Below are 23,485 nucleotides of genomic sequence, written 5' to 3' on the forward strand. Positions count from 1 at the left end.
TCTTTTTGAGGGATGGCCGTGGCCACAGGTGTCAGGCAAAGGTTGGTGAATTCCAGCAACAGGAAACATTCCTGAGATTTCACAAAGAAAACTGCCCTAGTTTGTCCAGGACTTTACTTCTCACATTGTGGGATTTGACCAATTTGCGATGTTCTTCCAAAATAAAGAAACAGCGATTATGTAATTTCCAGGATTTGACTTTTCAGTCATGAAAAAGAAGTGTGTTCGCAGTCTACTGTTTGCACATGAAATCAGAAGCCTCAAAATGAATTTCAGTTGAGATACTTTGGATGTATCACATTGATGCCAAATCTGAGGCTTTAAATGAATGTATTATTCCTCTCTTAAATGTATTAAAGCCATCTGTGCACAGAACTGGTAATCCACTCCACATATAGATATTCAGAAAATGCCTCAGCCTGTATTTGCTCGGGATGCTTTGTGTGTTTGGTGTGGTCGAGGAGATGCTGGTTCTGGCCAGCGTCCTATGACGGCTGTTGCTGATTGTCCTTATATCTGGCTTTTTGTTTACTACAGTTGCAGTCGTCTTGCTGCGGGCAAATGCATAGCACTAGAGCTCCTCACCAAATAACCAACATCCGTTTTGGAAGGGAAAAGCAAAACAAAGCAATCTGTGAATGGTTAGGATTCTCTGTCAACCGCCATGTCATTATCATTCTCACACATAGACATCAGCGCAGAGGCAATGCAGGGTGAGGTCTAACCCACACCTAGTCAGGCTTCCCTCTACTTTCTCTCATCTTCTACAGAGAGAGATCAAACTATGGTTTTTGGTCAGATAATCATTTATCTTTTTACATATTTCAAACACACATTGGTCAGTGAGGTTGTCGGCATGCTGTAGACCTGAGTGTCGCCTAGCCTCTCTAGAAAAATGGTTTTAAAAGGATTCAAGCCAGAAAGCAGTGCCAGCCTGCACATGCTCCACACTACATGTTCATGCCTTGACTCTTTGTATAGTCTGCTCCCCACTGACCATAATCCAGTTCTTGTTTTCCATCTTTGTCCCCAAGATGTTTGAGGTTGCAAATAACTTGAGAAATATTTGCAATTCAATCCCAGTTACACACAGCATGGCTATTGTCTGCAGTGTAAGAGTATTGCTCTGTTCTGCTGCAGGCTGAATTAAACCAGCCTGGCTTGAAAGCCATATTCTTAATGAGCCATGCTTTTTGAATTATCTTTGGAAAACCAGAGGGATGGCACCGAAGCCATGTTTGGATAGGCCAGATTTTATCTTAAGCTCAAATATGGAAGAAGATTGATCTCTTACGGGGCATGTTTATTCTAGTGTGCCAGTCTTTAAAAATGCTTTCATCAGATCATTCAGGTTGGTTGAAACAAAACCTGCAGCATAAAGATAAACAGGAGACTGTGCAATCTCTGCACAAGCACTGTGGTACAATCTTTACATGTTCTTCCATAAACTGAGCATTTTAGCTAAAAACATTTATATTTAAACGTTTGCTAAATTGCTACACTTGTCATGCTCTCCCTTTTTGCACAGTCCATAATGTAGTTTACAATGAAACCTTCAAACTCTTTAAACGCAGAGTATTCCCCTAATTATAGCCCCATGGACACCACCTTGACTTGTTAAGAAAACCAAAGCTGACAGGACTGCTATGCCTAAACCAATCATCAGAATAAATGTTGACACTGTACGTTTTTGAACCCCACGTATACTTTACTTTTGCACGTTATGTCCTGAATGCATTGAAATTTTAGGTTTCTTAATATTCCAACAATTCTGTGGTCAGCATGTGGTTATGTTTCAGCACAAAAGCCACTTAGTTATGGTTCCGAAAAGATAATGTGTTAAATCACCTGCATTTGGTGGTGAAGGGTCACAAGAAAACACCCACATTTGATGAAACAAACCCTGCTAGAAAAGGCGGCGACAGGTCACTTAAAACACCCATGTTTGGTGAAACAAATGCTGCTAAGAACGGGACGGGAACTAAACAATAGCCACATTTGGTAGTGCTAAAGCCGCTGGAAATGCAGTTACGAGTAGCTAAAAACACCCACATTTCATGGCAAAAACACACGTGGAAACGTGACAGGTCGCTAAAAGACACTCGCATTTGGAAGTGCAAATGCTGCTGGAAATGCCGAAAAGACACTCGCATTTGGAAGTGCAAATGCTGCTGGAAATGCCGTAACAGGTTGATAAAAACACCCACATTTGGTAGTGCAAATGCTGCTGGAAATGCAGCAATGGGTAGCTAAAAAACACTGATGTTTGATTGCACAAACATTACTGGAAATTCAGCAACAGGTTGATAAAAACACCCACATTTGATGGCAGAAACGCCTGTGTAAACGTGACGGGTCGCTAAAAAAACACTTGCATTTGGTAGTGCTAATGCTGCTGGAAATGCAGTGATGGGTGACTAAAAACCTGTCTTGTTGTTTGTTTGTCTTGCACTTAGAAATGTACAATGACAACATTTTCTTCTGGTGACTGGGCTGCTGTGCCTGGTTATGGTTGCCAAACTGTGATTGGACCAGCACTGTTTGTGGGAGGGGTTCTGCAAACTGTAGGTTCATGTTTCAGTGAACATTTATACTGCAGTATGACTGTAGGAGACTTGACACCCTCAAAGACCTTGTTTGACAGGTATGCAATTCAATAAAATGTATATGTCTAAGTAATCCCCCAAAAGAATGATTAATGGCAATCGATAAAACATAATGAAGTGCATTTATTTGAGTACAACATTTTAAACCGTGTTTAGCTGAGGATATGTCAGTGTTTCTGGATTCAGTTTAAAGTTAGCATGCAGCTATAAACCCTTGTCTCCTCTTAACAAGAAGAAGGCCTGATGCTTTTTTCTTTTATTCATTTTTCATGAGTGGATCTCATCTGTCATGACCATTGTTGACAAGGGAATTGGAAACCATTTGATTGAATTTCCAGTGAACATCTCAATCCCTTGATGTTCCCCAAAACTCTGCGAACAACACAGCCCCCCAATTCACCAGTATGTTATGGCCTCAAAGTCTGCTCTGTGATAATCATCTCAACAAATGTTCTGTCTGTATATTTGGGAGAAAACAACAGGAAATGGTTACTTAGCGAAGACATTGTAGCATGCACTCTGCACAGAATGGTCGCAGTGCCGTTGTACACACAGTTTCATGGCGGGGAGTAAACTTGGACTTGTTTTGTTTGTTTTGTTTCGGTCTGAATTGAAATGCCTGGTCCTTAAAACTAATTGTATACAGTTAGATTTTGATGTTAGCTTTTACAAACCCTCAGTATTTCACATATTATACAGCCTGTTTCACAAATTTATAAGAATATTTACAAGTAGGATGCTTATCTCCTTCCCTCTTTTAACTGTTTTTGTTCACCCAGTGTTTGAACGTCATGCGTGTGTTGTGCCATGTTCTGCTGTTTGTCCCTTTAGGGATTGCCTGGTCTCCCTACGCTGGCTGCTTTGCACAGCAATCAGATCCTGACTGTCAAGGTTTGTCGGTGGTGGTGCCGCCTAGCTGCTCAGTCCGACCCCTCCGCAGCACACACTGGGAGTAAATGAATCACTGTCTGCTGCTTTTTACTTAAAGCCCGATGATAGACTAGGCACAGGAAAAAACCCCATCTAATTAATCACAGCCAGTCAATCGTTATCCTCTTCCCCCACGGCCGCTACCAGTCTTTCACTTGAGATTTCTGTTCCACGCTTCATGCCAGGTTCCCTATTGAAGGCAAAGGTGGCCTTTTACAACCCTGTAATGTGTAGCTGACTGGCAACAAGAAGACATGGTCTGGCTTGTGTCCATTGATGCTAAAGTAAATGGAAGGAACTCCAAGAGGAATCCTCAATGATGAACCAAAGTGGCAAAATGTTTTTTTAAAGCTCATGCCCATGGTTCACCACAAATCCTTCAATCCACCAATTTGGCCTCAGGGATTAAGGATTGTTTCAGCGATGGATGAAGCCACTTAATACCAATGGACACTAGCAGAATAATGCATGCATTGAAAGGAACAAGGTTAGAAATCAACCTCAACTCAGAAGGTCGATCACGCTGGTTTCAGTGTGTGCAGCCCCCAGGGTCTGACTTAGTAGCAGGCGCAATGAAGATGATGACAGCGCTTTCACAGAGGAGGAGAAATTCCCATTTTTCCGGGGACTGCGAGCCCACTGTGGCGCCCTCGCACCCCTGAGGTGGTAATTATGGGTCCCGGCTCCAAGTAAAAAAGCCCAGACTTCCGAAGCAAACCACCTCCGTGCTGGAAAAGTGTGGATTTCTCCCCCTCACCCGTGAAGGCGCTGGATCAGGGGTTCATGAACACAGGCCTTTCTAACAAAATCTGTTTCTTTTTGCATTTGCTTTCCTCCTTCTCCTTCTTCTTCTGGGACCTCATCCTTCTTCAACCTTCTCTCACCTCTGACCTACGACCTCTTGACCTCACACACCTGCTCAGATGGTCTTCCCTAAGATCAATCATGGCTTTCTTTCCGCTGACCAGCAGCTCATAAAGCGGCGGCTCATTAAGGTAGTGGCTGTGTCCTCACTCGTCTCTCTGTCGTGCCAAGTCTCACCGAATCACTTCTCTCTGGGCATCCTGCAGTTTGCATGCAAATCTTCAGACAGACCTGTCATAAGCACTCTTATACTCCTTCTGTTATTGTTAAAGAGAAATATGGAATTTTCTTTTTTGAAAACAAGGTTTTATTAAGGTAAAATGAATTACTGTCCTGGCACTACTTAAAGCACATTCCCTGCTAGTTAGATTGCTGAATATTTTTCGTAGAGTTTCTTATAATCCAGTGTAATAATGGACCACACATTTGCAGTGTATTTTTGCCCTGATTATTGGAACTCTACCGATGTGACTTTTCAGTCGGTGCCTAATGCACAACCTCTATTCAGCCCATTAAGTCCATTTAGGAATGCATGCATTTCAGAGGATTACTGTTTCAGCTGTAAATCAGATACATTTCAGCTCCATCTTGTACGCTAGCTGTAGCCATATGACCCAAAATGCAAACTCTCCTCCATGTTATGAATGGAGGCAGCCCATAGCCACCCACGACATCATTCCACTACTCTCTCTTCATTATCATTTAACTGCAGTGGCTCCAGTCTCCAGTGGATCCAACAATATCACAGCGTTCTGATGTTTGAATGTGTTATTTTGCCTCACAGGGAGATCAAGGGCAAGCTGGACCACCTGGGCCTCCAGGGCCACCGGGTCCTCCAGGGCCAAGGGGGCCTCCAGGGGACACTGGGAAAGACGGGCCAAGAGGTGTACCAGGTCTACCAGTGAGTATTGATTTTCACCTGATATATAAGGAAGTTTGTTAAACTGCTAAAAGATTTGCATTTCAATGGTGTTGGATCCGCAAAATTTTGTGGATTTTCCCTTTAAAAAACACTGCATTGTTTCCATTACGAGTAAAACAACATCAGCTCTTTATGTACTTGTATTCAATTTGATTGTGACCCAATTGCCAGGAGGGTTTATCCCAACGAAAACCTTCTAATGAAGACTAGACAAACTATGATGCAGTTCATTGCCCTAATGTCTTCAGCTAAACATATATACGTTCCCAAGAGAATGCCTCCCTGTATGGATTTACATTAACTTGGTTGTTTTTCATTATAACGTAACATTTTCCACATCTTTAAGCCTGTCACTGGCATCACACTAATTTATGTGCACTCTGCCTGTGAGAGAAAGGAGAAACAGAAAAAGGCCTGTCAATTATGCTCAGCCATAAAACCTTTCCGAAGGGCTCCAGCTGATCTTTATTGTCTTGGCAGAGTTCACAGTGGGAGTGCAAAAATATTAAGTGTTGTTTATCTGCTTCTTTCCAAGTTTTTGATGATTATTGTTTTCAGCTCTTGCAGTTGCAATCCTTGTTGCGTTTTTCCAAGAAATTAAACTTCTCTCGCTGGGGTGCTTTATTTCTCCCATGATTTGCTTCTCCTGCCGTGAATCCCTCAGAAGGAAGGTGGTAAAAACGGTCCTGTAGCTATCACAAAGAGGCAAAAATGGAATAATGTTCAAGCGTGTCTTTGGCATACAAATCTGGCCATGGCATATGTCTCTTTTCTACCCCGAGAACTGTAGGAACATCCAAGAGCCAGGCGTGAACCGAAAGCAGAGAGTAGAACAGGGTTGTTGGACGGAGACAGTGAAGGGTACAGGTGCCACAGCATGATGAAATGCCTCCCAGCCAACTTGGTGTATGAGCAGAACAATGCTGAGCTCTGCTTGGCAACCTGGCCCCGATGCACCATAGCGGCTGTTAAAAGAAATGGGGAATTCAACCATGATGTGGAAAACACTGTATTTTTTGCCAGAATATTTGAGTTGTTTAACTCAAAATAGTGTTTATGATCATTTTTAAACTCCATGCATGTTCTCAACTTTGCAGAGAATTCTTGAGCTACGTGCTTTCCAATTAATTGACTGTTTTGTATTTATGTAGGGTGATCCAGGGCAGCCTGGAGAGACGGGAGTCATGGTAAGCACAAACTTTTCCTTTCTGGTTGTATGTACATTTCAGCTTCTGTCTGAATGAAACAAATGAGATATGACTTGTTAATTAGTGAGCTTTAGAGGTGCTCATACGTTTTGTTCCCAGTGGACAGAGCCAGACAAACTTGTTCCCCCTGTTTCCAGTACTTATGCTAAACCGACTAACAGCCTGTTGGAAGTAGTTTCATATTTACCATGCAGATATGAGCATTTCATCAGTCTTCTCAACAAACTTGTACCCCTTTGAATGCTAAAAGAATCCGGAGATGTAAAACCTTGCAGTATGGCTCATGCCATCTGCAGGCAGGTTGTGGTATTTAGGAAGTTGCTGAATAATTCTTTGACTTTCATTTTAATATCTTTTTCCACTGAATTATCAGCCTTTACTGACTTACTGCCTTTGCTACACTATGCAGTCACTATAACGGTGTCCTAATTTGGCTCAACTAGAAAAATGAGCTCAGTAGAGTGCTGATATCCGCCAATCTCACCTCAGCGCGGCCACTCAGGATGATTCTTGTAAGGAGTCAGGAGTCAGGAGTCAATAGCCCTTTTTAGATAGGAGTTGTGCAGATTTGCAGAGAAGCCCAATCAGTCTTTTTTCACTATTGGCAGTATAAAAACAAAATCGGGGAGTGCGGCAAAATGCCGCCTACCTACTTTTGTTTATACAGAACGCGCCTTTTTCGGGGCAATGGGGGGGTGAGCAAATAACAAAACATGTAGCTCAGCGTGTGACGTAAACAGTGACGTGGGAGGGAAGCCACGGCTAGTCAGTCCTTCAGTGATTCTCTCGTAAGTCGGCCCGTTCTTCACCGTTTCTGTCATCTGACGGTTAATGGCCTCTTCATTTGCAAAGACAAGGAGAGCACTCAATTCTTTGTCTCCCCAGTTGCTCATCTTAACAGTGTCTGTCAGGTTTGCGTTTCCCTCTTGCTACTAGCTGCTCGCTAATTCCTGCTATCAGCTGTTTCCTGTTTATCCACCGCCAGTGGCTCGCATGTGCATGCAACAGCTCCTCCCACAAGTCTTCAACAGCCCCTCCCGTTGCGGAAGGCCGCCTCGTTCTGTTTAAGCTAAAAGGGTTCCGCCAATATGTCTACCCTACGAGGCGGAAAATTGGGCACCTCGGATCAACTCGCCAATCCCACTCTGTGTGTCTAAACGCTCGTAGCTTGCCAGCAAAACGGCCCAACATTCGCGGAAAATCTGGCAGTGTAAAAGGAGCTAATGACGGTACAATACAGACATTAAAACAGGTTTTCCAACAAATGGGAATCACCACAACTAAGAGAGGTACTTCAGCATAGTCATAAAGGTGCACTCAAAAAAATAGGCTTATTGGTCCAGTAGTTTGCGAGTTTATCTGCAGACAGACAGATACATAAACTCACACACATGACCAAACACATAATGGGGATCATCATTGTTGTTTGTTGTTTTTAATAACAAATTGTGATGCTCTCAAAAACACATTACATCTATTTTAATTTAGCTGTTCATCATAGCAATCATGCCATTTAGGATGTTTTTTTAAAGTGCACTTAATTTACAAGGTATTCATAAGGCGGTTTATGGGTAATATGGTGAATATTAATGACACATTTTATGATACCCTGCAAAAACGTTTGTTTTTTCTCACAAACGCCCTCATACAGTAGGGACAAGCTGTTCCAGTTAACAGCAACTGGATACCACTTGTGGTGTTCAGCAAATAAAGCATTTGATTAAAGTTTCCTCATAAAAGCTACATCGAATAGGTCAAGCCAAATTCCAGAGAAAGCAAAGACGGAAAACGTGACATGCGAAAACACTCTGTGATGTCAGCTTTCACAAGTGCAGGGGAGAGTAAGTGAAGCTGACAGAGGAGGTGCTATCAAGCGCTTTCATCTCTGATTCCATCTCTGACCCTCTCCATGGCATGGAAAAAGTTGGTGGATTGGAAAGGAATGGACGGAGAAAATAAAGGGTGGCGACACTTAAGCGTCGAGAGAGACGCATTAACTAGAATAAGAGGAGTTTAAAGCTAAAATTGCTAATTGTTTATAGGTCACTTAACATGCACTTAACTCTCTGTCCTCTTTGTGCTTTTATGTTGTTGAAGTTTTCAGCTTTTGTTGGCTTTAATTATATGTTTTAGCCATTATCCCACTTGTGCTCATAGCTGTGAAAGCAGCACGGTTTTGTTTCTAAATTCATACTGTCATGAATGTAAAATTTTCTGTACATTTCCCAGTGGTCCCAGGTGAGTTCCCATAAGTCTCCGGTGCTTATACAACTGCTCATGACAGCAGCTGGAATATTTCTCCAAAAGACAAATGGCGAATCCCATTCAAAATGAGCTCAGAGGCCTCGCACCGAGCTTTGAATCAAAAATAAGCGCTGCTCCCTGTAATTCTTGAAATAAGGCATACTATTTCACGAGTATATATACACAGCAAGACACTAATGTACTTTTAACAAGGACTAATGTCATCATTTGGAAATCAATCCCCCCCCCCATAAAGCAGCGTGAGATGAGCACGTCCCAGAGGTCGTAAAAACATGTGATGTGACATGGCCGCTCAAACACAGTGGAGTTTCAGAGCTTCTGTTTCCAGCCAACAGCAGTTTGTTTGCTACTCTTTGGAGGGGGAAAAAAAGCGAAGATAAGATAATGGATCACAGAGAAAAGTTTCTGTAAATGATAATTTGGGCTGTTAAACCTCTGGAGAGGGAATAAAAAGAAATTCTCCATCCAGAAACAAAACACCAGCCTGCACCCTTGATTGGCCTTTGAAAATCAATATGAATTAGATGTGCATAAGCTACTAGACCGATAGGCTCCACTTTGTGCAGCAAGCTGAAAGGATAACCTTTGATCGGCACTTTTAGATCTGCACAAGTCAACTCGAGGTAGGGATTTTGAGGTCGAGCCTTAACCAACTTTTTTGCTACTTTTACGGTGCTCTAGGAGCTAGCGCCCACTTGACACAGCTCAGCGTTTTTGATGTAGATGCTATTGTTAAGGAGACAAAACTAGATTCCAGAGTTTTCCAGCAGCCTTCCAGGACATATGGTGCTGGTTAGAAGGATTAAGCTCTTGTGGAGCAACAAGGAGGAGGGGGGAGGTGGGAAGAAGAAAAAGAAGAAGAAAGAGGAAATATTTTCAGGACTCAATTCAAAACCATCAGTGCCATAAGGTCTCTCTGGGGTAAATTAAGGGGGTCTTCAGCTCGCTAAAGGTGGCTTGCAGCCTTGCACACAGTTTTCATTTGGGAGTTGATTTTGCTCCAGAAAGACTAAATAAGAAAACCAGTGGCGCATTGTATGTTGTGTTTCATCCGCAGTTAAAAAAATGTTCTGCTTTTTGGTGTTATTTTTAATTTTGATGCAGAATTTCGCAGCTCCTCTTCTACATCCTTTTCATTCCATAACTACCCACAATTCTCCAGTGACTCACCTTATTTGTTGCAATGCACAACAGGCATGCATGTAGGGATGTAATTTACTTAATATGCCTGTATAATGAGGACATACCTATAATATTTTGGTGTCCTTGACTAAGTTTCCTTTTAATGTGAAGCCAAAAATGAGGAACAAAGATGTGAGTAAATGGCTCAGGACATGCTCGGTGGACTCAAACAATGTTGCGGCAAATGTTGACATCAATAGGCAACAAGCTTTTTCTTTCAGTGGAACAAATCTGTTCGTTATTAAAGGATTTTTTTTTTTTTTTCTTTTTTTTTTTCTTTTTACAACCTGGGTCTTACTGTCATCATTTTAAGAGGAATACCTACAGACAAGGCCATAATCCAGATTTTAGAAATACTGGGTTAATTAGGTTGTGCTCACTGCTCAGGAGCTGCAGATGGAAAGTAGTGATATTGTACCTAAATCTGGCTCAAAGCATCTCTTCACTTCTGCTGTTTGAGTTTAGAGCTCAAACAATAAATAACTAATCAACTGACCAAAATGTCATTCAATCTCGTCAATTATTATTTGCGTGCGATTTGAAAATAAAGGTTTTTGTACACAGTCCCTGACAATTAATTTAATAAGATGTAAATTTGAAATATGGTTTGTAAGTCCAAATTTCCCCTAGATCAGTTCCAACTGGTGCAGCCACGGGGTCCAGATTTCTCCTTTGTGATTAGTTCAAGGGCCACAAAGTTTAATATATTCAGCGTCATACTACTTGCATTTGGCCATGTCACTGAGCTAGTTTGCTGCCTCTGGTAAATAGATGTCCGTTATTCACTCACTCTACGACAGGAAACAGCACTTCAAAATAACGTGCTAGAAATTCACTATACTTCAAGTAATTAAAAATTAATTAATTAATTAATTAATTAATTAAAAATAAAGTGTTTTTACAAACTTGACTTGTTCCCGAGTCACTTGCGGTCCATTTAGAATTGACCTTCGCGGTCCAGAAGTGGGTCGAAGGTCCCTGGTGGCGACCCACCAGTTGGGAACCACTGGTCTAGAACATAGTTGCCCAAAGTACGCCCCACTGGCCATTGGTGGCCCTCAAACATTTTGTGCGACCCCTGAACGTGGCATGAAATGCATGCATCATAATATAATCACCTGTGGGCTATTCCACTTTCAGCAGCTTATATGTAATACACTGGTCGGCCACTAACAAGCTTCTGTCAGGTTAGGAATGACAACCTGACGAAAGCTACTGGTTGACACTTCATGAGGATCAATAACTACCTTCTGCCATCAGTGCTACTGCTTTTAGCTAAAGTTAGCGATTTCAGTCGACAACTCTCAATCACATGCTGGCTCCCTCAGTTGGCGCTCGGTCATCAAAACTTCAAGAACTCCTTCTTGGTAAAACCTGCCAGAGGAACTCCTTAGAGTTACCAAGCACTGTAAAATTTTCTTTCTCTATATTTTGGTTTACATTTTGTTTAAAAATATTTAGTCTGAATAATATCAGAATCAGCTTCAAGACGATATCTGCAATGTGTGTTATTACATATTGTAATGTGTATTAAAAATATTAGCAAGAACGTGACTCAGAGACCTAAGTGGTTACTACAACACTCACTGCCTATAGGTTAACGTAATACTGTAGTCAACCAACCATAGACTGTATAATAAAGATGGACGACATGACAGCTCCCCAAAAGTGAAGCCAAATTACCATGATCGCCCCCTGGTGGCTGGCTCCATGTTAGCAGATGGGACATGGGCCAAACTAAAACATCAAGTGCGTGTCAAATAAATTTTTCCCAGGAATGGTTTCAGTCATCTTTGGTAGTTCCTGTCACGTTGATGTTTGTTCAAGTGTTCGTTTTTCTGATAAGTTTGATTTGAGTTAGTTATTTGATGTTATAAAAAGGGGATGTGACATCACGATTGACACTTTGTGTGCCAATCAGTGTGCTCGAGATCAATGGCGCAGCTCGTAATTGTTGACGTGTGTATGGGTAGTGCATTATGGCAGCGGCTGTATCTGGGGTATTTTGGCTTTATTTTCGTGCAGTAGGAGGAAGTGAAGACGCATTATCCATCCTTACTAACAGTCTCTGTAGTCAACACTATCGCTGTGGATAATATAGACAAATACACTTCACTGGAAACTGGAATCCAATGAGAGTCAAGATAATTCAATGCATTTCACAGCTATTCTTAGATAAAGTTTTCGGTTGATTGGGTGGTGTGTACAGTCAGTGTGTGCCATATCCTTGCTAGCTGCTGTTTTGTGTACAGTAGTAATAGCAGTAAAGCTAGTGTGATTAAAAGGTCTGACAAAATGAAAAGCCACGTAGGCAGTTTAAATAAAGCACACAATCTCTACAGTGATGGTGGTGAGCATAATTTTATGCTGACCTATAGCTACACTGGTCAAACTTAAGACAATAAGACCCCAGTTGTAACAAAATAAATTCACTTTAAAGTGGAAAGCACCTTAAATAGGAGCATTATATTGCACAGCTTTTTCAAAGACCTTCTAAGTGAAACAGAAGCTTTGAACAAAGGCTTTTAACCTCCACTCCAAAGCTCTAACATGAAGCTTTACTGAGCTTTGATCAGCCCAAATATTATTCTGTGGATGCTGAGCGAGAAATGCACACTCTCGAGGTTCTTCAAGTGGCTGAGGGTTCAACTGCAGACTGAGTGTGGGAATTGACCTGGCAATCGCTTCATTGTTTGTTATTTCCGAGTCATGAATGAAAGCAGCAATCATTCAGCGCTTTGTATTTGAGCTCGGATGCTCGACTTCAATAGGTGCCCTGTTGGTATTGCGCATTTGTGGATTCCTTTTCTTTGTCAGGGTGAAATGAGGCAGCTAAGGTGCGATATGCTGAGCATGTGCTGTCATGATGAATACTTTAAGTTGAATTATCTATTCTAATGAAAATGTTTGGATTATTTTACATTTTAATTTCCCAGTTATGTCCGAGCTCCAAAGTTGAGAACAAAAGAGCCAGGACCAAGACTTCCTCAAGAGCTCTTGACTCTGTGAAAAAATCTCCTTTTCAGCCAGTAGCTCCTGAGTGCTCTCAGATGTAGCCAAGCTAATTAGCGCACAGGCAAGTGGCACATGCTCTCACATACCTAGTAGGTCATAAAGATGTTTACCAAACCCTACTGAGGACAGCCAACAAAGGCTTTTAAAGGCAAGCGGGAGGAAAACCTTTTTCTTGGTCGGCTGGGATAATGAAAGTTGTTCATTGAGGTTTTTGTTATAAGTGCAGATGGAATGCACTATAAATGAGCTGCAACTGTGTGGGCCATTTCTGTAAATGTGAGAACTTGTTGCTGCAGGGATTTTAACAGGCTAACTCTGTGAAAATGGAAATTCAGAATGGGAAAGTTTGGAGCGTCAGTTATTCGGTCATCAACAAGACCCAAACAAGATAATGGAAAGCTCGAACAAACAGTTTATTCTCAGAAAATTGGCCGTCATTATGGTCCTTTTAGCGACGCCAAGCATCCGTTGGTGCTTTGGCCACAAGGCGTTAAGTTGGCCACCACCAGCCTACACTTCTTCTTCACAGAAATTTGCACTGACAGTCAAACTTGTCGACCTGAATGTGTCCTCGCTGGCTGCTTTTGAATACAGGCACACAAGCCTTTTACGCTCATCAGGGGACCGAATCTTAGGTGCTGCCAATTATACTGCATCAACACGAATAAAGCGAGGAAAGCTGTTGTTGCAGAGGGCTTGCGGGGTATAAGGTCTGCCTGGCTTCAACTCAGCCAAGAGTGATGAGCCAAATAGCACCATTTGCCGTAGATCCTGAGCCGACAGTGAGAAAAATGTTGGCCACCATGAGGTGTCATAACAGCCAAGCAGAAAGGTGTTGATGAACTGCCGTGGGTACTGCAATAGTTCAGAGTCTTGTGGAGCCAACGTGGAAGAAACTAACTTTCAGCTTGGTTTCTCATTTTAGTCGTAAAGCAGTTGTGCAGGTTCTGGTGGATGAGTGTTGAGCGCCTGACATGGCGTCCGATTTCACTGTGGTAAACAGCAGGTTGAAAATAGAAACTGTTCTCCCAGACACATCTATCACTGAGTTAAATCTCAGTTCGAGATGTGGCGCCTTTTTTGCCCTAACTTATTAGCTTTGTGAGGCTTTCCAGCCATTGGCCCATTTAGGTTATGAAGCTCTCTGTGTGTTGGACTGTTGAATGTGGAACAGCCAAACAAGTTTTTACAGTCGCTTAAATGAATAAAAAGATTAACTTAAAAGCAAAAAAGTTTTTGTTATTCATGGTCTCATTAGAGATTAATGTTTATGATGAAGCTCAACGAAAAGAAAGCGCAGAGTGATTTCCATTCTTCATCGAAGGATAAAACAAGGGATTGATTGTGATTCGGTTCTGCCCGAAGGGTGTGTACTCACAGTATGAAATCCCACCAGAAGCCCTGCCAGTCTGTCTGCTGTGACCGTGTTGGCTGTGGAAATTATATTATTTCATCAGACATGGACTCTTTTTGTTCTCTTTCCCTTCCACTCACTTTCTCTCTCGCTTTGTCTCTCTTTTCATTTATAGGGACCTGAGGGGCCACAAGGGCAGAAGGTAAGTGCGGAGAATGATTTATAGTCCCACTGACTTTTCTTACTTTTCTTTTGAATTAAATAAAATGAGATTCTCTGACTTAGTCATCAACTGAATGACATCAAAAATATATTTCACATTGAAAAGCTTTTAATTCTAATGTAAAGCAAAAGATTTCTTTAGAATAATGTCTTGGATTTGACATTAACCGTGCACAAGTTGCGTAAATGGCTTAAAAAAAAAAGAAAAAGTGCTGGGTGTTGAATGCGTCTACTTGGAGATTAGTGACGCAGGGCCACAGTCAGGGTAAGTAAATAGACAAGAGGAGAGTTAAGGCTCGAACAACACGAGGAGGGAAAGAAAAAGAGACAGAGAACAGAGAACCTGGAGCTAAGTACTGCGATACAGGCCGCGGGTCCCTGGCGGCGCTGATGTGGGGAACAGATGTAAGCCATATCCAGCCATCAGGTAGCTGCCAGTGTTTGTTCAGTGTAACCCAATCAGACACTTCCTGTCTGCGCTGTCATCTGTCGGCAAGGCCTCCCGTCAGCGTGGGAGGGGGTGTGCGGAGGGGTCAATGATGACACACCGCCGTGTTAATGACTCATAAGCCAGGCCCCGAGGCTGCTCAATTAGATCTACTGCGGGTGTAGCGCGGTGTTTAGCAGAGGGGCCACGTCAACAGTTATTCATGTTTCACCACCTTGCTGATTGATTTGGTGTCACTACATGATAAAAGTGTGAATCATATACTTGAACATATTCTATCAACTTTCACTCAGTCATGTGATACATTCTCCTTCATCCTGAGAGATGTCCTGGATGTATAAGACATGATAAAATAGTTTTTTCATTGCGTCAAGCCTATGTTTCACTCATCTCTGATACATCTATAAATGTGACCGTGGTAAAAGTAAGTCATTTTTATTATGGAGCAGCTCAAATAGCCAACGTAAGCAAACCGCTCTGCAAGAGAGTGGGAGCTCATTAAAACATGCTTAGTACAACCACAGAGTCTAAATCATCTGCTTTAAGTATATTAAAGAAGTGCATGCAAACATAAGAGCCACAGTACATACTATATAAAGACTCTCAGTTTGCAATTTAGCAGAACTGTTCTCAACTCCGAGTCTTGCCCTGTATCTGTATCATCCATAACTTAGCAGATTTTAGAATATGGCATGCAAATATGTATTGTGGGAATGGGAACTATACACAGGCCTGTTGTGTCGACCTTTGAAGGTAGTTTTGTTGATTACAATTCTTTCAACATCTTTCTTTGCGGTGTTGCGTCCTCTGGGAGATGATTTACATTGTCATATTTGAATTTTTGACAACCATAACTCTGCAGTGTAACATGCTTTCAGGTTTTTGCGAACGAAACACAGTGTGATTTTTGAGTGTAATGTAACACCTAAAGGCCTTTGTGTTTATTTCTCAGGGTTCAATCGGGCCTCCTGGCATCCCAGGTGTTGATGGACTGAAGGTGAGGTCACTCATATAAGCAGACACATTACTATCCCCTACTTTTTTGCTGTTATTTGTACTAGTTTAGACTAGTTTTAGTAACGGATCATTTATCTTATTCAGTTGTAAAATTGTATTTTTCAGAGAAAAGGGTGAAAAATCCAGGTGATCATTTTAGAATTAAACAGGTAGATTTGCCTGGGAAACATGATGTCGTTTCACTTATTAATAAAAAAAACAGGTTCAAGACTGAGTAAGCTGTCTTGTTCAGATGGATACTTTTAATTTTGCAGCAAATTCATCATGCTGAACTGTTTCAGTTACATTGAGCAGCCCCTCTAAATTTAGCCTCAACATGGTATAACGCTTCCCTCACAAAGTACTACACATAAAAAAAGTTCAGAGAGCTGTAACTTCCATCCACACCTGAAAGTATTTTATCTTCAAAAGACTCACTTTAACATACTTAGCGTTTTCATTAGTCTTTTTGGCCACATGTTGCACTTTTCATATTAGAAAAGTTCTGCCATGCATTCTGACAATTTCAAACCGCCATCCTATTTGGGAGAAATCCCCTGGGCTGCATCCTCAAGTCTTAACCACAAAGTGCCGTTTCGAGCAGCCTGCGAATCTGCTCACACTCTCGGCCCATTTCTGCATTTCATTCTCAAAGCGAATAAAGGAGACACAGTGCAGGTGTTTCACAATGGGGGAAAATGGAAAGGCATATTTATTCCAGAGCAAACGACGGCATGAGTGACGAGAATGAATGGGGAGATGATTTGAGAGGCGCCATCTTTCTAATCTCAAGCATGCATTTATAAAGATATGAGCGGAGAGGCACGCATGGCTGTAATAGAAACCAGAGTGAAAGCCATACTGACTCTGGAGACAGCAAAAGCTGAAGGCCTAATTCCATACTTGTGTAAGGAGTGTGGCTTGCCAGCATGAAATAGAACTCCAATGCTGTGCAATGCAGTTATAAAAGAGAATCTGTTATGGTATGTAGCTGTCACTCATGCAGAAAGTTGAAGTCTGAAGCAGTAAAGGCTGCTCTGCCAGCAGTGGCAGGTTGACTGGCAGACATCATATTGATCTGACATAGATATACACTGAAAAGGGCTGATTACTAATACAAACCTTATCAGCCCCAGTTTAGGAGTTTTTAATCAGACTCCATCATCATTACGGCAATATATCATCATAATTATGTCAATGACTCCCATATGTGGGCTGATAGATGATACACGTTTCCAGCAGTTATGAAGACGTTCACCACTAGTGTGTAGCTGAGGGGATACTCCCTAAACACAGATCATACACACTGATATTGTCACAATTCTTCATGAAACAGAGCATTGTTAAAAAAAAAAAATCAAGGTTTGTTACCATAATGAAACAAAAGAACATCCAGTAACCCAGTGTTCCTTGGAAAATGGTCAGTATCCAACAGCCCATTGACATGTAATTTAATTTAAATAATAGATTACTTTATTCTCCATCTTGGCTACATTAAAACTACAGATGGTGACTTTTATGAAAATAACTTTGTGAAACTGTCACTATATTCTGAAAGAAGTACATGAGACAAATAATCTTGAGGAAGAAAATCATGCTCCTCTGCCTCTTTGAGAGTAGGTGTAACTGCAGCTGGAGCAGCTACATGACCCACCCACCATACCTACACATATGACCACAATTAGCCCCATTAGCTCTTTGGCCCGGGGGCGGAAGTCCCGACGAAATTGCTAAGTTAGTGTTTAGCTAGCTATGAAGTATTACGTTAAAAGAGAGGTGGTTAAAGTTAGGGTAAGGGTAAGGCTACATCTCATTACTTATGCTATGCTAATGATAGTTGACATTAGCTATTAAGTATTACGTTAAAAGAGCGGTGGTTAAAATAAGGGCATGGCTACATCTCATTACTTATGCTATGCTAATGATTAGTTGACATTAGCTATGAAGTATTACGTTAAAAGAGAGGTGGTTAAAGTAAGGGTATGGCTACATCTCATTACTTATGCTATGCTAACGATTAGCTGACACTAGCTATGAAGTATTACGTTAAAAGAGAGGTGGTTAAAGTAAGGGTATGGCTACAACTCATTACTTATGCTATGCTAACGATTAGCTGACATTAGCTATGAAGTATTACATTAAAAGAGATGGTTAAAGTAAGGGTATGGCTACATCTCATTACTTATGCTATGCTAACAATTAGCTGACATTAGCTATGAAGTATTATGTTAAAAGAGAGGTGGTTAAAGTAAGGGTATGGCTACATCTCATTAACGTTACTTATGCTATGCTAACGATTAGCTGACATTAGCTATGAAGTATTACGTTAAAAGAGAGGTGGTTAAAGTTAGGATAAGGGTAAGGCTACATCTCGTTACTTATGCTATGCTAATGATTAGCTGACATTAGCTATGAAGTATTACATTAAAAGAGAGGTGGTTAAAATAAGGGGAAGGCTACATCTAATTACTTATGCTATGCTAATGATTAGTTGACATTAGCTATGAAGTATTACGTTAAAAGAGAGGTGGTTAAAGTAAGGGTATGGCTACATCTTATTACTTATGCTATGCTAACGATTAGCTGACACTAGCTATGAAGTATTACATTAAAAGAGATGGTTAAAGTAAGGGTATGGCTACATCTCATTACTTATGCTATGCTAACGATTAGCTGACATTAGCTATGAAGTATTACGTTAAAAGAGAGGTGGTTAAAGTAAGGGTATGGCTACATCCCATTACTTATGCTATGCTAATGATTAGTTGACATTAGCTATGAAGTATTACATTAAAAGAGATGGTTAAAGTAAGGGTATGGCTACATCTCATTACTTATGCTATGCTAACAATTAGCTGACATTAGCTATTAAGTATTACATTAAAAGAGAGGTGGTTAAAGTTAGGGTAAAGGTAAGGCTACATCATGCTATGCTAACGATTAGCTGACATTAGCTATGAAGTATTACGTTAAAAGAGAGGTGGTTAAGGGTAGGATAAAGGTGATGGTAGAGGTTACATCTCGTTGCCTAAGTGAATCATGCCTATGTTTATTATGAATTATGAATAAGATTATTGCTACATTTGGTCTACAGTGTAGCATAGTAGCGTGGTTCAGATAGCTGTCACATTGGTGGGTTTGTCTTGTTATAGTGGTGGGCGCAGTTTGTAATAAAATGTGTCTGCAGCTATGAACGTCCACCTCTGTGTAGTGCTTCCAATGGCATTTGCAACCATAGTGCACCAAAAACAACCAATCACAGCCGAGGACTCTCTCACACAGCTGTCAGTCGTGCCAATCACAGTTTGTGTGCTGTCAAACTGCCAAACTAGGCAGCGCAGATCAACTACGAATCAAGATTCTGTTACTGCATTGCCTACATTTTTAGAAACATTGTTTAGTGTACTGTTTAGCTGTGAATTGAGAAAGTTTGTGAGCACTGACCACCAGCTAAACCGTATGCTAAAATAAATCACCGTTAGGGGCTTGAGTGTAATTTTTTCCTCACTGATTATGTGAATATCGAGACAGTTTCAGCAAATATGAAAAATGTTGGTGGGTTTTTTTAATAAAAGTTATCAGTTACAGCTTTAATTCAGTTAAAGTTGTCTCTCTGGTTTGAGGAATATCTGCTTCTCTTTTAAAAAGCTAATGATGTGGTAGGTTTGCAAAGGTCAGGAGGTTAATTGTTTTTGGCAACAGACGGACGGAGGTTGGTTTCTCAGTGGCGTCCGCAGAGAGCAGGGATTCAGGCTCACACTAACAGCGAGCTGGCATTCATCAGATGGACTTGGCTTTCTTCTTTTGCTCATGTTCAGAACCCAACCAGAGATAATTAAGCTTTTAATCAGCCTGTTTATCCTCTCTACTTTAAGATTAAGTTTGTGGTTTCGAGATTTTATACTTCGGAGCTTTCTTTTTTTTTTAATTGTGTGGAATTTATTCAGTTGTAGCTGTACAATATGTGGAGAGTCCATTTCTTGCAAAATAAATACCGATAAATACGCTATGTGTCCTATCTACTGCTTCGTTATCCTGCAAATGCATAACACCTGTCCACTGACACCAACTTAACCTCTGTTGAGGTTAGAGGTTATCACTATTTAACAAAAAAAAGCTTTCTGTATCTCCTGACCTTAAATCAGAGTTCACACTGCTGAGACAGCACACTGAATACAGCCACTGTGTGTCTGTTATGCTGTCCATAGGGGGATGTTGGCATCCCAGGATTTGACGGTGTCCCCGGAATCAAGGTCTGGTGCACACATATTCTGTGTGCTCTACTTCTTGTCACTTAATGGCCATTGTATTTTTTAATTTTTCTTGTTTTGAAGTCATTTCTAATTTTTCATCCTTTCCCATTTAAGAGGTTTTCTCTTCTTTTTCACTTTTGGACATTTTTGCCTCTTTTTTTTCCTTATACTTCTTTTTATACATCTTGTTTTCCATTCTTCTTTAGAGGATATACATGTACACATCTTTTCATTCGTCTTTGCTGAATGTGATGTTATCATGATCTGAATTTGCCAATGTATGAATAAGTACACTTCATAGCAGATATCCATAGGTGTGATTAAATGTGATAATGGTACCTACATATAGGTTTAAATTAATTACATCTGTGGTGAAATATCATTGTAAGTAGGATTCTGGCCTGCTAATATTGACAACTTTAAGTAATGACAGTGCAAGTTTTAGGAATATTTCAAAATCCAATAGTGGAGGGTCTGTCTGGGGGCAAAAGCAGCCATAACACAAGAGAACGTCCGTAATCTAACATGAATTTAACCCCAGATACTATCTGACCCTTAGTGGCCGCAATAATTCCCCAACTGAACCCAACTCCCCCTGAGCTTTTCTGTGTTTAACACTCTGCTTTCTTTCCCAACAGGGTGAAATGGGAGAGCGAGGTGAAAAGGTAAAGTGCTAATTCAGATCACCAAACATTATTGTTAGCATCAGTCTTGATATCCCACCATGTGTCAGAACAGCCGCCGTGACGGCAGCTCTGCCTCTGACTTTTACACAACTCCGGCTTGTTTTTTCAAAGGTGACACCCTTCTGAGATTTGGCTGTCAGTGAGTCAGTGATTCAGTGAGTCACAAAATTGAACCCAATTTCTCCCAAGTCCAGACCTTGGAGGAGACCAAGAAACAGAACCCACACAATAGCCTCAGTGATGAAAAGCAGCCTTATTCTCTCCATTCCCTAATTCTAATGGTGCCCTTATTCGCTGTTGTTGGACAGCAGCGGGTGGGAGGTGCGAACGCTGACGGAGTCGGAGTGAGACAGCATGGGGAGGGAGGTGATGACTCAATGTTCTTCATCGACCACAAAACTGGCCTTCAGGCACTTGCTCTCTGAGTTTTTCTTCAAATCAGAGACATATTCCAGATCATTAACGCACCTGATTCACTGTAATAATGAGGCCGCGCGGCCACATAGCCAATCTCCTAGCAACAACCGCTCACAGCATCACGGGAGTCCTGCGGAGAATATATGCAAATAATGGCTTAATTTGCAGTTATAGAAACTGCATTAGAGGAAATTGCCTTGGCTTGAGTTCAGGTCAGTCAGGTTCAAGTGAGGCTGTGATGTCTTTTCTTGGCCTTGTCACAGGTTGCGTGTTTATGAGCAGTCTAACTAAAGAGAGATGTTCCATTCAAAAACTGTTTTCATAAGCATGAAAAGGGGAAACTAATTGTTATTTAATAGTAAAAACACAAATATTAGACAGAGTAAACCATCGCTGTGGCGGAATATGTTTAATATCTTATTCCCAATCTTTTGAATCATGTCGAGTCCCTTTCCTCAGGTTGGGAATCACAGCTTTAAAACACTATAAGCTTTTATTTTAAGAGGAGCCAGATCTGTTAACATAAACTGCTGCTTTTGGCTTTGTTCGTTGAGTAAAGGGCCAGCAAGCAAATTCAGGAAAGCACGTTTTTTTTTAAAATAAAAAAAACTTCCTGACTGTACTCAACACTTTAACCAATAGATTCATAGATGGAAAAAATGAACGACAATGCATCTAAGCCTGTTATCATAAGCTCACTTTCTTGAAGTTCCTTTTTAATAGTCTCCACAAGGACCCAACCTTTGATTCCAAATCCTTGGAGTTGCTAGTCATCATATGATTCACAATCTATTAGGCTATCATTTACCTAATATAGAACCATGTGGATTTATGAAAAGTGAAAGACGGTGAAAAGACTGCCAAAGAGAGCGCTGAAACTCACTCCAAAGTACTATGAGCTTTTATTTCGAGAGGAGCCAAATATGTTAACATAAATTGTTGTTTTTGGCTTTGGTTGCTAACTAAAGAGAAGGCAAATTCAGGAAAGCAGTGCCAGCCTCTAACAGATAAAGACTGATTGCTTGAGAGGCACAGAGCTTATTACAGTAGGCTAATTTTCTTAAAGTTCTTACATCATGAGGATAGTGTGCCCCACAAGGACATAAGACTTTATTTGAAATCCTTGAAATCCTTTGCTCACCTTCTAATCAGGAACTTATAACCATGCAACTATAAGTAATCTATCGACACTCTATAGGCTCTGTGAGGCTGTACATTGGAACAGCAGGGCTTTGACTTAAACGTCAGCGTGCTAACATGCTGATGTTGAGCAGTGATGGTGCGAGAGGAAAATTTAAAGGATCACCAACACCATTCGATTCATCATGAGGTAGACATGAATCTGTGTATCGCATTTCATGGCAATTCATCAAATAATAGAGACATCTCGATCTTAACCACAAATATCAACCTCATGGTGGAGCTGGAGGGAAAGTCATTAGGGTCAATTGTCTGGACAAAGTTTCATGGTAGTCCGTCCATTGTTGAGATATTTCAAACCGACATTACCATCCATAGTGCCACGTTGACATAGTGTGGCTAAAAACAGCCCTGACATTCTTTCTTTTTCATACAGTGAAGATGGAAAAGTTGTGAATTCAGAAGTGAAGTTCTTCACAGCTAATGCCAGCAGTTAAGACCTCCACAATGCCCCACAGAGTGTATTACATCACCTAAAATCATATTTGAACCATGTGTGATGACTCAGTTAGTGACCAAAGTGAATTTAACTTGTACAGTAATGGTACTTTGTCTTCCCTACGATATTCTTGGCCTTTTCTCCAAGCATCCATTACGCTGTTTTACACGGCAGTCACATCACAGAATAAGCAGAACTGTCAAAGTCCTACTGTGTGTTATGTGTGTTTAAACAACCTGGCGATCACGTTTAATATTTTGTTCTCTAGGTTTTTAGATTCTCAGCTATCTTTTTGTGCCATCAAAACAGACTGATTATGAGTACCTCTGTGTGATTTCATCACAGGGCGATATGGGTGAAGACGGACCGAAAGGTGATACAGGAGAGAAGGTATGTAAATTCCTCACCTCACCTTTCATTCTCACTGTTTATGTCTTGGAAGCTGCACAGAGAAACAGCAGAGTCTGGCTGTGGCTGG

At 41.1% G+C, this 23,485-nt stretch overlaps 1 protein-coding gene across 1 annotated transcript in view; it reads left to right on the plus strand.

The window, feature by feature from the left end:
* Nucleotides 1-23,485, plus strand: part of LOC126403931 (collagen alpha-1(XXV) chain) — a 192,656-nt gene that overhangs the window by 132,958 nt on the left and 36,213 nt on the right. Inside the window, exons 7-14 of the mRNA XM_050066775.1 lie at nt 4,460-4,531; nt 5,185-5,301; nt 6,474-6,509; nt 14,522-14,548; nt 15,969-16,013; nt 20,221-20,265; nt 20,904-20,930; nt 23,353-23,397. Of these exons, the coding sequence (XP_049922732.1) occupies nt 4,460-4,531; nt 5,185-5,301; nt 6,474-6,509; nt 14,522-14,548; nt 15,969-16,013; nt 20,221-20,265; nt 20,904-20,930; nt 23,353-23,397 (414 nt within the window). The remainder of the gene's footprint in view (nt 1-4,459; nt 4,532-5,184; nt 5,302-6,473; nt 6,510-14,521; nt 14,549-15,968; nt 16,014-20,220; nt 20,266-20,903; nt 20,931-23,352; nt 23,398-23,485) is intronic.

The sequence above is a fragment of the Epinephelus moara genome, chromosome 17 (genome assembly GCF_006386435.1).
Source record: "Epinephelus moara isolate mb chromosome 17, YSFRI_EMoa_1.0, whole genome shotgun sequence".
Lineage (NCBI taxonomy): Eukaryota > Metazoa > Chordata > Actinopteri > Perciformes > Serranidae > Epinephelus > Epinephelus moara.